This window comes from Corvus hawaiiensis, chromosome 11, assembly GCF_020740725.1.
Source record: "Corvus hawaiiensis isolate bCorHaw1 chromosome 11, bCorHaw1.pri.cur, whole genome shotgun sequence".
Classification (NCBI taxonomy): Eukaryota; Metazoa; Chordata; class Aves; order Passeriformes; family Corvidae; genus Corvus; species Corvus hawaiiensis.
Genome location: NC_063223.1, coordinates 20,535,186 through 20,548,679, shown reverse-complemented (window position 1 = coordinate 20,548,679; position 13,494 = coordinate 20,535,186). Strand labels below are relative to the sequence as shown.

Sequence of the window (13,494 nt, the reverse complement as noted above, 5' to 3'; positions counted from 1 at the left end):
GTCTCTGATGGTGTCCTTCTGTGCCTGGGCCTCTCAGCCCTTGGTCCTGTCCTCTGGCTCCTGTCACGGCGACTCCTCGACCGGACAGGTGGATTTGAGGCCCAACTTTGCCGGCGAGAGCGATTTTGCCTGCGGTCAGACCCAGAGCTTCTGGAATGGCTGGTGTCTGATGACCTTGATGTCACCTCACTCTCCGTGCAGGGGCTGCTGCTCTCCAGCGAGGAAGATTGCAGCAGCTGCCTCATTGGTGCATGTTGGACGCTGCTGCGTTTGCTGGTCTCTGGAGACGGAGACAGGGGAGGCACACCCGATGGTGCCAGGATGCCAGAGTTGGGGCTGATGGCCTCGGATTGTGCAGAGCTATGGGAAGGCTCTAATCCATGAGAAGGCTCCAATCCTGACTGTCCGGCCAGGCTGGGGACATTGAGCTCCGGCTCATCCCTGGGGGCATTGAGCTCAGGCTCATCCCTGGGGGCATTGAGCTCCGGCTCATCCCTGGGGGCTGTAAGGGGAAGCAGGAATGAGAGGGGCCCAGCAGGCCTGGGCCAGGCCAGGCCAGAGCGGTGCCCCCAGCTCTCCAGGAGCGGACGGGCTCTGCCAAGCCCAGCCTTGGCACTGACCCCAGCCCAGGGCCACGCAGCTGCGTTGCCTCATACCTGTGCCCAGACCAGCACAGCTGTCGCACTCCCAGCTGGGAGTGTTGCTTGTGAGGCCAGAGCAGCGCCTGTGGGTGCCCTCAGCAGCACAGGAGGAGCACAGGAGCAGTTCCCAGGGCCTGGGAAAGCAAATGGGTTCATGGCACTGAGGACAAAGTGTCCACAGCTCGGGATTGTCCGGCTGAGCTCTTCTTCTGCCTCCTTCTGCTTCGAGCCCTTGCCGAGACACAGGTTCCCTGCAGAGCCCTGGGGTGCAGCTGCCCAGCTTACCCCTCTTCCTCTGCCTCCTCCCTGCCTCCTGGATAAAGGCACTTCCTGGCATTGCACCAGCTGTGCCTCTCTCCTAATTCTGCAAAGGCATCGTTGTCCTCCCATGTTGGCTGTCTGATGGGGAAAGGAAAAGCTGATGAGCTTGTGCTGCTCTGCCATCCTGGACGTACAGGCTGTCCCTGCTCTTCCTCCGGTGCTTTTGCAAGTCTTGCGTGAAGCTGAAGCCCAGACTCACGGGACAGGGCAGGGCCAGGACTGCGGGGGCAGGGCCTGGCACAGCAGCTGCCCCCTCCTGTGTTGTGAGCCAGGCAGAAGGACACCAACCTGAAGGGGATTCGGATCCCCATGACGAACATTTGGACAGCAAACTCATCATCGTCTCTGCAGAGGGGGCACTGGAAGTACAATGCACCAGCGCGCAAGGCCTGTCCCTGCAGGGCAAACAGCAGCAGCGTGAGCAAGGCCCTCATGCTGCTGAGCACCTGCTGTGCCCCGGGGCTGCGGAAATGGCTCCTACCTGGATGCAGTCCCTGTGGAACCAGGCCTTTTTGCACGCTGGGCACACCAGTGTTGTGTAGCTCTTTCTCTCCTCCACAGGCTCCATGCAGATGGGGCATTCGGTGCCTGGCTCCGGAATCGCCCTCACATCCTGTTCTGGGCAGTGCTCAGGGCAGAAGGACCTGGGGGAAAAGGGACGAGCAAAGTGAGAAATGCTGGGTCCTTCCACAGGGGTGGCCAGAAGGGGAGAGGAGGTACCTGTATGGGGTTATGTACTGAGTCACACAGTGACCCTCCTTGGCACAGGGCAGGTGGAACCATCTGTCGCAGTCTTCCTGACAGCACATGATGGTGGCCCCAGTCTCCCCACAGACGCAGCAGTGCTGGAAAGAGCCAAGCAGCCCCATCAGCAGCAGCCTCGGGGCCTCCCCAGGCAGCCTCACGGCTCCGGGCAGGGCGCAGGACTGTGGCCGCTGCTGGGTCTCAGCCCACAGACCCGCCTGGAGGAAGAGGCTCCTGTGCCAGAGCCTCTGTGGAGCTGCTGGGAGCCAGACTTTTGTCCCACAGCTGGTGGGAAGGGCCGGCCTTTCTTTTGTGGGGTCTGGGCTAAGCACTGGCAAACCTCGCCTGGCACAAACCTCCCTGCTCTTGTCAGGCTCTCACCTCCTGAGCTGCCCGGCTGACTGCAAGTTGGATATCGCGAGGGCGATAGCCCGTGAATCCGGTCTGATCATCGTCTTGTCGAAAAATGAGGCTGGCGAAATTCTGTGGCAAAGACAGGGAGCTGATGAGGAGAGAGTGGCAGGGGCTGCCCACTGCAATGCCGGAGGGAGGCCCGGTGCAACTCACCAGGCAGAAGATGTGGGCACAGAGCCCGTGCTTCTCCTGTTTGTCGCCGCAGATGTCCGGGTCAGCCTCTGCGCGGCGGCACAGCAGGCATGCTGCAGGGGACAGAGCCAATGGCACCGGGCACGAGCACCTCTGCGGGGCTCTTAGCCCGCAGCATCGGCCCCAAGGGCTGCTCTGGCCCTGCCTGCCTGGCTGATGGGCAGGCCTGGAGGCCTTGGGGAGCAGGGGACAGCGCGGGCGTCCCCACAGCTGCCCCCTGGCCCGGCTGGGCCCCCCTTGGGCAGGAAGGAGGCTCCCAGCCCCAGCATGGCTGGGCAGCTCCTGCCTCCCCCTGCCTCCGCTCCGGGCCCCACGCTGGCTGCCCCGACAGCCCCTGTGCCAGGCTGCGGGAGGGCTGCTTTGCCCTCACCTGGCTCCCTGGCATCAGAGGCCTCCTGCTTCCCTTCTGCCATGGTTCTGGTCTGCGATGAGTCCCCGTGCAGGAACACCGCGACCTTCTCCAGGCGCTCGTCCTCTCCCTCTGTGGGAGAAAGAAGAGTGTGGGGAGTTTGCAGAACCGGCCCAGAGCCACGAGGGCACTACTCCCTGGTGAGCCCTGCGTGAGCCCTGCTCCAGTCCGCCTTCTCCTCCCGTCACCGCGTCGAGGAACACTGCTGTCTCCCGTGGATGTTCCTCTGCTGCGTCTGGGAAGGGAGAGGCAGGTGAGCCTGCAGCACAGGCCCAGAGCCCCGAGGTGTGGGGCCCCTCTGGTCCCTGGGCAGCCCCGTCCCTGTCCTACCTTCTCCTCCCGTTGTCAGGTCGCACTGACACACGGCCTGAGCCCAGCGTTCCCTCTGGTGGCCTTGGTCGCACGGGTCACAATGGCCATTCTGACATCAGCAACGCGCACCCAAAATAGGGGCAGCGATGGCCTCAGTCCCACGCCACCCTTGGGAACCGAGGTTCTGAGATGGGTCCGAGCCTTTGGTCAGAGCCCAACCAGGGCAGGGGCTCCTGCAGCAAGTGCAGGGTCAAATGCCAGGCCCTGGGGCAGCCATCGAGGGTGGCACTGTTGGCAGAAAGGGGTTGTTCAGGCAGTGCCACTCCAGGGCTCCTGCCCCTGGCAGTCGGCTGCCCAGAGAGCTTGTGGGCTCTCTTGCACTGGACAGATTCAAAAGCTGCCCCAGGTGGAGCGACGTTTTCCCTGAGACCTGTCTGGAGAAATCCCAGAGGAACCCGATTTGATACTCTTGCTGGTCAGTGTTGGGAACAGGAGATAAAACTGGAGACCACCGCACGTGGCTCCCAACCTCAATTATCCTGTCACCCTATGAACTAACAACTTTGACATTTAGTATTAAATGGAAAATTTAGTGATAAGCTCCTGAGAAACGCCAGCTTTTACACTGACTCTGATGGAAACCCAGAGAATTCAGAGGGAGTTTTCTGCGGACATCTGACTGGAGAGCTTGAAACAGTCCTCGACTCAGAAGTCAAATGCAGGAGGATGCTTTTCCCACATGAAAGGCACTTTTGCCAGTTTGGTCCATGCTTTCCTACTAGCCAATAAATATATTGAAAAAAACAGCTAGAAGAGAAGCACAAACCGTTCTTTTGGCCTTTTCTCATTCACGTCTTTGCAAGCATGCTCCTGGAAAATCCAGATCAATGGCTTCTAGAACAATCAGCGGGACCCCTGGAAAGCAAGGGGTGACGAGCAGGGACACCCTGCACCTGCCTGATGCCGGGGCAGCGGGAGTTCATCAATTTTCCTGACTCCATGGGAGAGGCACCTTGGGAGGACAAGGATGCCTTCACTGAACTAGGAGGGAGGCACAGCTGGCGCAATGCCAGGGAGTGCCTTTATGCAGGAGGCAGGGAGGAGGCAGAGGAAGAGGGCTAAGTTGGGAAGTGGCACCCCGGGGTCTGTAGTGAACCCGTGTCTCGGCAAGGGCTCGAAGCAGAAGGAGCCAGAAGAGCTCAGCCGGACTATGCCGAGCTCTGGACACTTTGTCCTCAGCGCCATGAACCTCCTTGTTCCCCAGGCCCTGGGAGCTGCTCCTGTGCTGCCCCTGCAAGTTATGTATAGACACAGAGCTACCTGCTCTTTCCCAACCCTGTGCAGCACTGGACACGAGGACACAGTAAAATGTTGTCTTCGTTACATGATCTAATTATCAAAAGTCCGGCCAAGAAGCAACTGACATTGAAGCCCTACACACAGAAAACCCCAAACCCTGGTACAAACCTTGAATTGACACAGGACACGTATTCCTATTCAGAAACACAGGCTGACAGTTTTGGCCAAAAGTTTTTCCTATTAGATCTTGGAAAGGATTTCCAAAGTAACATTGGTTTGCAACTTCTTCAAGGAAGAAACATGACACGCTTCTCATCAGTAAAAGAAGATTTATTGGTTTGCTTTCACTTTTCTTTTGGCGTCCTTATGCTTCCTTCGGCATTCCAGAAAATGGTGAAAATCCAACGTATTATTAGGAGAAGTTTCTGAATCCACTATTAGGAGAAGTCTCTGAACTCACTGTTTCTCTTGAACACTTTCTCTATGTACAGTTAAGTCTCTGGTCCTGTCCCGTAACGTGCAGAGATTTAGTGGTTTACCTGAGTGACATCACAACCTGATGTTATACACACCAGTATACTAAACCACTTTTGTTCTCTGGTAATTACAAAGTTTCAGGCTCTTGTTGAGGTCCTGAATTAATTTCTCATGCAGATTCATAGCCCTCTTCCCTCCTCGTGCTCAGCTTTCAGCCACAGTTACCAGGGAACAGACGTTTCATACTCACCTCAAGCAATAATCTACGTCTGTCTTCCCAACCCTCTTTTTCTTCACTGAGCTCTACTGATCTACAAAATAACTTTGGGCCCTCTGCACAAAACAAAGAACCAATTATAAGGGTTAAACACTTCTGATGATGCTGCTGCTTGGATCACTCATGAGCAACACAGCAGTAAAGTCAGCAGCTCTATTCTCCACATCCTTCCCATTCGCTTCCCCCCACCACCACACGTGAGCTCCGACAGAAATGTTCGGTGTTACAGCCGCGTGTACTGCGAGAAATGAAAGGCAGCAGCAGTTTTCCTGAACATGCTGAAATCTAGATTGCAGTGAAATAGCAGCTGCTCCAGGAAAAGCTCAACACCAGGATCCCACATCTCCCCCCAAAACTGATGGCTGCTGACGACTGAGATCCCCATTTTAACACGCGCTGTAAATCAGACAGGCTGGAAGCACGCAGGACAGTAACTGTATGAACACATCAGCTCGTTGCATCACAGTTATCTAGTAGGTCTCAAGAAACAAACATCCTTTAAGGCTGTCCTAAAACTGTGTTCTATCAAATGTAACAAGCCATTGTTTTGGTGGCCTGTGGAATGTTTAGGGCTGCGTATGTTTTCTTTGACTGTTGTTTTCCTTGGTTTTTAGTACAAAATTCACTGGATTCAGAAGAGAAAAACCGAGATTCAGGAGGACAAAGAACCCCACGGGCATATGTGGCTGATAAGAATACTCAACGTTCTTAATGATAACAGCAGAAAGACAAGAAAAAGTTAAAGATGATATACATACCTGAAAGGGTCTGAAATGTCTAGGCAACTTGTCCAGTGACTATTTTTTTGGTAAGCTCCAAAAGTCCAGATACCTATTAGGCAATTATCTGAAAGAAAAGAAAGCCAGACAGCTGCTCAGCCTTTATTTTGCCAGGACTTCCTCACGGGCTTCTAGCACAACCTAGACCCCAAGTAAGGGTGGCAAATGTTGACTACAAACCATTCATAAGCGGGCAGCATTTTTTCCTCACTGAATTCCAGTAAGAGTTTAAAAGGAAAAAAATACAAAAGGAGTGAATAAGTTCTGTTGTACCTCTTAGGCGTTCATCATCTTTGGAGAAGAAGAAGACTCTAGCACTTTCCGTGTGTGGTAAAGAAAGAAACCTAGACAAGTACAAAGGGATTTTAGCATCCTAAAAGGCACTATCAAATTCCATGAACACGAGTTAGAGCTGCAGCGCTTCAGAGAAATGGTAAACATTGAAGAGCTTTACTCCACAGTAACCAAACAGAGCCTTCTATAAAAACCCCACTTTTTAAAAGAAAACTGACTGTGTCTTTGGCTTTTGGCCAAACTCAGTTTGGGTTTGGTCAAACCAAAACGACCCAGTTAATTTCTTGTGCTCAACTTCTCTCTCTTCATATTCAGCTTCACATCAAATGGGCTGCTGGGAGTTTTGACTCGGTGCAGCACAGACGGTTTTCCAAGATGACTTTCACTGCTCAGAGGTGTGCAATGTCCGTTTCCCGTTTCCTGAGTGCTGCTCTTAATATGCCCACAGCATCCAACTACGACAACCAAGGAGAGAACAAATACAAATGGAACTTGCATTTCTTGGTCCTTTCCAATTTCTGATGGTTCAGGCTCATCATCACTCTCAGAACTGCTGTCTTGGAAACGTGGATCCTCTTGCCATGTGACTTTCACCGGTTTTATTGGTCCAAGTATGTAAGGCTCTGCAATAACAGCACCAAAAAAGAAAAAAAGCCAAAACCAGGTTATCCCTCTACTTGCCAGGAAAAGTCCCTCCTTTCAAGTGAAATACTTACACTGGAGAAGGCAGATTTCAGAAGGACAGAATCTTCTCCCCTCAGATTTTCTGAGCTAAATCTCTGCTCCAGTATTTTCCACTTTGTTCTAGGCATCTCCTACGTATTCCTAAACCTTGATCGCTGCATTCAGAAGACACTAACTACCTTCTGAATTCAGCAGAAGTGTGGGGGGCTTGTTGCTTTGTGTTGTTGCACACAAAGCACCTTGGGTTTTTTAATCTTTTGGGTAACTTTGCACAGTTTCTTTTCTTTCCTACAAGACTGTGACTTGATTTAATATTGTTTCATCTTCATTTCATAAGGCCTCATTTTATCTGAGGTTAGCACACGCCAATGATGATGTGTCATTCAGCTTCCATTTTCTAAAGGTCCAAGAATAGAATTCAGTAACTAATAAAATGTTCTTGAATCCTGGGGTCAGCTCCAGGATTTTGCTCTTCACTCTACATTAACACACATTTTCTTTGAAGTCTTGTTGGGTTCTATGAAACTTGCCAGGACTGGTGTGTCACCTTTTTCCCTGTTTGAGAAATTTAGGGGATGACAACAAGCTTTTTCACCACTCTGCAAAGACCCCACTGCCTTCTCTCTCAAAGCCCGCCTTTCAAAACTCTGAGATGCAAGCACGAGTTACCTCTCCTTAATCTACCACAAGCCTGGCAAGTAGAAATGAAGATCAAAATGCTTCTGCCTAATTACTGGCTTCTACCGCTGAAAAGCCCCTGGATCCTGACCCTCTTTACACCGTATTGCTCTGCAGTGCCTGCCTTAAGCTCTTCCTAGGAATGGCACCGTTAGAAGGGTTCTGCTGTTACCTTCTTTCATGCCCGACTCCTGTGTGTCTCCAAAGAAGGAAAAGTGAAAGCACTCGACTCCTGAGCTACGTCGTTCGCAGGCAAAGGTCCCAGATGGTCAGCTGGGACAGAGTCCTGCGCATCCTCTTTGTCCCAAGGGTATGTCCTCAGCGTTTTCTGGTTTGTTCTTTGAAGGTCCAAACAAGTCTTTTAAATCAGCAGCAATGTCATAATCGATGTCTTCAGACACTTGAGGCAGTGTCTCACTCTCTTCTTTCTTCTTCCTTTTGGCTTTCCTGAAATCAGATTGCTTAAGGATAGCAACACAGCACATGTCCTTTCCAAAGACAGCTTCCCTAAGAGCCACCTTGCTCTTCTGTCTCCCTAAACGTATCCAAGCCCACTAAGGAGTGGTTCACTTTCAAGGGTAAGCAGTGGGGAAACATCTGAGGTTTGAGTCTAAAGGCAGGAACAAGTGTCCTTTTTAATTAGCCACCCCCTTAAGTGACTTTTCACTTAATAGGTGGCAACACAGCAATCAGGTATTTAGCACAGATTCCTGCCAATAGCAATGTCAAGAGTTAATACACTTTTCTCAGAGACCTGCAAATCTCAAGGTCCCTGTATTGAGCTTCCTCACCTTCACTTACGGCAGAGAACAGACGGACTAGAAAGAAAAGATGACGCTACATGCTGATTTTCGAGGCCTGAGTTGAGGCCTGACGTCGCTGGCGGGAGCGGTTGCTCCTGGTGGATGTCCCCGGCAATGTCACCCTACGCCTGGGCCTCTCAGCAGTTGCTGCTGTGCTGCGGCTCCTGTCACGGCGACTCCTCGACCGGACAGGTGGATTTGAGGCGCGACGTCGCTGGCGGGTGCGGCTGCGTCTGAGGGATGTCTCTGATGGTGTCTCCCTCGGCCTGGGCCTCTCAGCAGTTGCTGCTGTCCTGCGGCTCCTGTCACGGCGACTCCTCGACTGGAGAGGTGGATTTGAGGCCTGACGTCGCCGGCGGGAGCGGTTGCTCCTGGTGGATGTCCCTGATGTTGTCTCCCTCGGCCTGGGCGTCTCAGCCCTTGGTGCTGTCCTCTGGCTCCTGTCACGGCGACTCCGCGACCGGACAGGTGGATTTGAGGCCCGACGTTGCTGGCGCGAGCGGCTGCGTCTGGGGGATGTCTCTGATGGTGTCCTTCTGTGCCTGGGCCTCTCAGCCCTTGGTCCTGTCCTCTGGCTCCTGTCACGGCGACTCCTCGACCGGACAGGTGGATTTGAGGCCCAACTTTGCCGGCGAGAGCGATTTTGCCTGCGGTCAGACCCAGAGCCTCTGGAATGGCTGGTGTCTGATGACCTTGATGTCACCTCACTCTCCGTGCAGGGGCTGCTGCTCTCCAGCGAGGAAGATTGCAGCAGCTGCCTCATTGGTGCATGTTGGACGCTGCTGCGTTTGCTGGTCTCTGGAGACGGAGACAGGGGAGGCACACCCGATGGTGCCAGGATGCCAGAGTTGGGGCTGATGGCCTCGGATTGTGCAGAGCTATGGGAAGGCTCCAATCCATGAGAAGGCTCCAATCCTGACTGTCCGGCCAGGCTGGGGACATTGAGCTCCGGCTCATCCCTGGGGGCATTGAGCTCCGGCTCATCCCTGGGGGCATTGAGCTCCGGCTCATCCCTGGGGGCTGTAAGGGGAAGCAGGAATGAGAGGGGCCCAGCAGGCCTGGGCCAGGCCAGGCCAGAGCGGTGCCCCCAGCCCTCCAGGAGCGGACGGGCTCTGCCAAGCCCAGCCTTGGCACTGACCCCAGCCCAGGGCCACGCAGCTGCGTTGCCTCATACCTGTGCCCAGACCAGCACAGCTGTCGCACTCCCAGCTGGGAGTGTTGCTTGTGAGGCCAGAGCAGCGCCTGTGGGTGCCCTCAGCAGCACAGGAGGAGCACAGGAGCAGTTCCCAGGGCCTGGGAAAGCAAATGGGTTCATGGCACTGAGGACAAAGTGTCCACAGCTCGGGATTGTCCGGCTGAGCTCTTCTTCTGCCTCCTTCTGCTTCGAGCCCTTGCCGAGACACAGGTTCCCTGCAGAGCCCTGGGGTGCAGCTGCCCAGCTTACCCCTCTTCCTCTGCCTCCTCCCTGCCTCCTGGATAAAGGCACTTCCTGGCATTGCACCAGCTGTGCCTCTCTCCTAATTCTGCAAAGGCATCGTTGTCCTCCCATGTTGGCTGTCTGATGGGGAAAGGAAAAGCTGATGCGTTTGTGCTGCTCTGCCATCCTGGAGGTACAGGCTGTCCCTGCTCTTCCTCCGGTGCTTTTGCAAGTCTTGCGTGAAGCTGAAGCCCAGACTCACGGGACAGGGCAGGGCCAGGACTGCGGGGGCAGGGCCTGGCACAGCAGCTGCCCCCTCCTGTGTTGTGAGCCAGGCAGAAGGACACCAACCTGAAGGGGATTCGGATCCCCATGAGGAACATTTGGACAGCAAACTCATCATCGTCTCTGCAGAGGGGGCACTGGAAGTACAATGCACCAGCGCGCAAGGCCTGTCCCTGCAGGGCAAACAGCAGCAGCGTGAGCAAGGCCCTCATGCTGCTGAGCACCTGCTGTGCCCCGGGGCTGCGGAAATGGCTCCTACCTGGATGCAGTCCCTGTGGAACCAGGCCTTTTTGCACGCTGGGCACACCAGTGTTGTGTAGCTCTTTCTCTCCTCCACAGGCTCCATGCAGATGGGGCATTCGGTGCCTGGCTCCGGAATCGCCCTCACATCCTGTTCTGGGCAGTGCTCAGGGCAGTAGGAGCTGGGGGAAAAGGGACGAGCAAAGTGGGAAATGCTGGGTCCTTCCACAGGGGTGGCCAGAAGGGGAGAGGAGGTACCTGTATGGGGTTATGTATTCAGTCACACAGTGACCCTCCTTGGCACAGGGCAGGTGGAACCATCTGTCGCAGTCTTCCTGACAGCACGATGGTGGCCCCAGTCTCCCCACAGACGCAGCAGTGCTGGAAAGAGCCAAGCAGCCCCATCAGCAGCAGCCTCGGGGCCTCCCCAGGCAGCCTCACGGCTCCGGGCAGGGCGCAGGACTGTGGCCGCTGCTGGGTCTCAGCCCACAGACCCGCCTGGAGGAAGAGGCTCCTGTGCCAGAGCCTCTGTGGAGCTGCTGGGAGCCAGACTTTTGTCCCACAGCTGGTGGGAAGGGCCGGCCTTTCTTTTGTGGGGTCTGGGCTAAGCACTGGCAAACCTCGCCTGGCACAAACCTCCCTGCTCTTGTCAGGCTCTCACCTTCTGAGCCGCCCGGCTGACTGCAAGTTGGATATCGCGAGGGCGATAGCCCATGAATCCTACACGACGCTTTTCTTGTCGAAAATTGGACATGGCGAAATTCTGTGGCAAAGACAGGGAGCTGATGAGGAGAGAGTGGCAGGGGCTGCCCACTGCAATGCCGGAGGGAGGCCCGGTGCAACTCACCAGGCAGAAGATGTGGGCACAGAGCCCGTGCTTCTCCTGTTTGTCGCCGCAGATGTCCGGGTCAGCCTCTGCGCGGCGGCACAGCAGGCATGCTGCAGGGGACAGAGCCAATGGCACCGGGCACGAGCACCTCTGCGGGGCTCTTAGCCCGCAGCATCGGCCCCAAGGGCTGCTCTGGCCCTGCCTGCCTGGCTGATGGGCAGGCCTGGAGGCCTTGGGGAGCAGGGGACAGCGCGGGCGTCCCCACAGCTGCCCCCTGGCCCGGCTGGGCCCCCCTTGGGCAGGAAGGAGGCTCCCAGCCCCAGCATGGCTGGGCAGCTCCTGCCTCCCCCTGCCTCCGCTCCGGGCCCCACGCTGGCTGCCCCGACAGCCCCTGTGCCAGGCTGCGGGAGGGCTGCTTTGCCCTCACCTGGCTCCCTGGCATCAGAGGCCTCCTGCTTCCCTTCTGCCATGGTTCTGGTCTGCGATGAGTCCCCGTGCAGGAACACCGCGACCTTCTCCAGGCGCTCGTCCTCTCCCTCTGTGGGAGAAAGAAGAGTGTGGGGAGTTTGCAGAACCGGCCCAGAGCCACGAGGGCACTACTCCCTGGTGAGCCCTGCGTGAGCCCTGCTCCAGTCCGCCTTCTCCTCCCGTCACCGCGTCGAGGAACACTGCTGTCTCCCGTGGATGTTCCTCTGCTGCGTCTGGGAAGGGAGAGGCAGGTGAGCCTGCAGCACAGGCCCAGAGCCCCGAGGTGTGGGGCCCCTCTGGTCCCTGGGCAGCCCCGTCCCTGTCCTACCTTCTCCTCCCGTTGTCAGGTCGCACTGACACACGGCCTGAGCCCAGCGTTCCCTCTGGTGGCCTTGGTCGCACGGGTCACAATGGCCATTCTGACATCAGCAACGCGCACCCAAAATAGGGGCAGCGATGGCCTCAGTCCCACGCCACCCTTGGGAACCGAGGTTCTGAGATGGGTCCGAGCCTTTGGTCAGAGCCCAACCAGGGCAGGGGCTCCTGCAACAAGTGCAGGGTCAAATGCCAGGCCCTGGGGCAGCCATCGAGGGTGGCACTGTTGGCAGAAAGGGGTTGTTCAGGCAGTGCCACTCCAGGGCTCCTGCCCCTGGCAGTCGGCTGCCCAGAGAGCTTGTGGGCTCTCTTGCACTGGACAGATTCAAAAGCTGCCCCAGGTGGAGCGACGTTTTCCCTGAGACCTGTCTGGAGAAATCCCAGAGGAACCCGATTTGATACTCTTGCTGGTCAGTGTTGGGAACAGGAGATAAAACTGGAGACCACCGCATGTGGCTCCCAACCTCAATTATCCTGTCACCCTATGAACTAACAACTTTGACATTTAGTATTAAATGGAAAATTTAGTGATAAGCTCCTGAGAAACGCCAGCTTTTACACTGACTCTGATGGAAACCCAGAGAATTCAGAGGGAGTTTTCTGCGGGCATCTGACTGGAGAGCTTGAAACAGTCCTCGACTCAGAAGTCAAATGCAGGAGGATGCTTTTCCCACATGAAAGGCACTTTTGCCAGTTTGGTCCATGCTTTCCTACTAGCCAATAAATATATTGAAAAAAACAGCTAGAAGAGAAGCACAAACCGTTCTTTTGGCCTTTTCTCATTCACGTCTTTGCAAGCATGCTCCTGGAAAATCCAGATCAATGGCTTCTAGAACAATCAGCGGGACCCCTGGAAAGCAAGGGGTGACGAGCAGGGACACCCTGCACCTGCCTGATGCCGGGGCAGCGGGAGTTCATCAATTTTCCTGACTCCATGGGAGAGGCACCTTGGGAGGACAAGGATGCCTTCACTGAACTAGGAGGGAGGCACAGCTGGCGCAATGCCAGGGAGTGCCTTTATGCAGGAGGCAGGGAGGAGGCAGAGGAAGAGGGCTAAGTTGGGAAGTGGCACTCCGGGGTCTGTAGTGAACCCGTGTCTCGGCAAGGGCTCGAAGCAGAAGGAGCCAGAAGAGCTCAGCCGGACTATGCCGAGCTCTGGACACTTTGTCCTCAGCGCCATGAACCTCCTTGTTCCCCAGGCCCTGGGAGCTGCTCCTGTGCTGCCCCTGCAAGTTATGTATAGACACAGAGCTACCTGCTCTTTCCCAACCCTGTGCAGCACTGGACACGAGGACACAGTAAAATGTTGTCTTCGTTACATGATCTAATTATCAAAAGTCCGGCCAAGAAGCAACTGACATTGAAGCCCTACACACAGAAAACCCCAAACCCTGGTACAAACCTTGAATTGACACAGGACACGTATTCCTATTCAGAAACACAGGCTGACAGTTTTGGCCAAAAGTTTTTCCTATTAGATCTTGGAAAGGATTTCCAAAGTAACATTGGTTTGCAACTTCTTCAAGGAAGAAACATGACACGCTTCTCATCAGTAA

At 55.3% G+C, this 13,494-nt stretch overlaps 2 protein-coding genes across 2 annotated transcripts; both read right to left on the bottom strand.

Annotated features, from left to right (window-relative positions):
* Window positions 1-186: 186 nt before the first annotated feature.
* Window positions 187-7,262, bottom strand: LOC125331713 (PHD finger protein 7-like). Its single transcript, XM_048316020.1, has 12 exons — window positions 6,139-7,262; window positions 4,501-5,142; window positions 2,683-2,793; window positions 2,274-2,365; window positions 2,088-2,189; window positions 1,683-1,807; window positions 1,444-1,606; window positions 1,251-1,357; window positions 927-1,040; window positions 657-775; window positions 403-502; window positions 187-280 (listed from the first exon to the last, which is right to left on the bottom strand). The coding sequence occupies exons 2-12, from the start codon at window positions 4,646-4,648 to the stop codon at window positions 187-189; spliced, it is 1,275 nt and encodes a 424-aa protein (XP_048171977.1). The 5' UTR covers window positions 4,649-5,142; window positions 6,139-7,262.
* A 1,096-nt stretch (window positions 7,263-8,358) lies between these two features.
* Window positions 8,359-13,492, bottom strand: LOC125331711. The gene is made up of 10 exons (XM_048316019.1): window positions 13,341-13,492; window positions 11,523-11,633; window positions 11,114-11,205; window positions 10,928-11,029; window positions 10,525-10,601; window positions 10,286-10,448; window positions 10,093-10,199; window positions 9,769-9,882; window positions 9,499-9,617; window positions 8,359-9,344 (listed from the first exon to the last, which is right to left on the bottom strand). Exons 1-10 carry the CDS (start codon window positions 13,486-13,488, stop codon window positions 8,359-8,361), a joined length of 2,019 nt encoding a protein of 672 aa, XP_048171976.1. The 5' UTR covers window positions 13,489-13,492.
* Between the last annotated feature and the right edge of the window lie 2 nt (window positions 13,493-13,494).

Excerpts from the sequence above, each read along its gene's own strand:
- LOC125331713 (XM_048316020.1), bottom strand. The coding sequence starts at position 4,648 with ATGAGAAGCGTGTCATGTTTCTTCCTTGAAGAAGTTGCAAACCAATGT. Across the intron at positions 2,190-2,273 it reads GTGCCCACATCTTCTGCCTG|AATTTCGCCAGCCTCATTTT; the intron begins GTGAGTTGCACC and ends TCTTTGCCACAG. Across the intron at positions 1,607-1,682 it reads CAGTACATAACCCCATACAG|GTCCTTCTGCCCTGAGCACT; the intron begins GTACCTCCTCTC and ends CTTTTCCCCCAG.
- LOC125331711 (XM_048316019.1), bottom strand. The coding sequence starts at position 13,488 with ATGAGAAGCGTGTCATGTTTCTTCCTTGAAGAAGTTGCAAACCAATGT. Across the intron at positions 10,200-10,285 it reads TCCACAGGGACTGCATCCAG|GGACAGGCCTTGCGCGCTGG; the intron begins GTAGGAGCCATT and ends TTTGCCCTGCAG. Across the intron at positions 9,618-9,768 it reads GAGGAGGCAGAGGAAGAGGG|GCCCTGGGAACTGCTCCTGT; the intron begins GTAAGCTGGGCA and ends TTGCTTTCCCAG.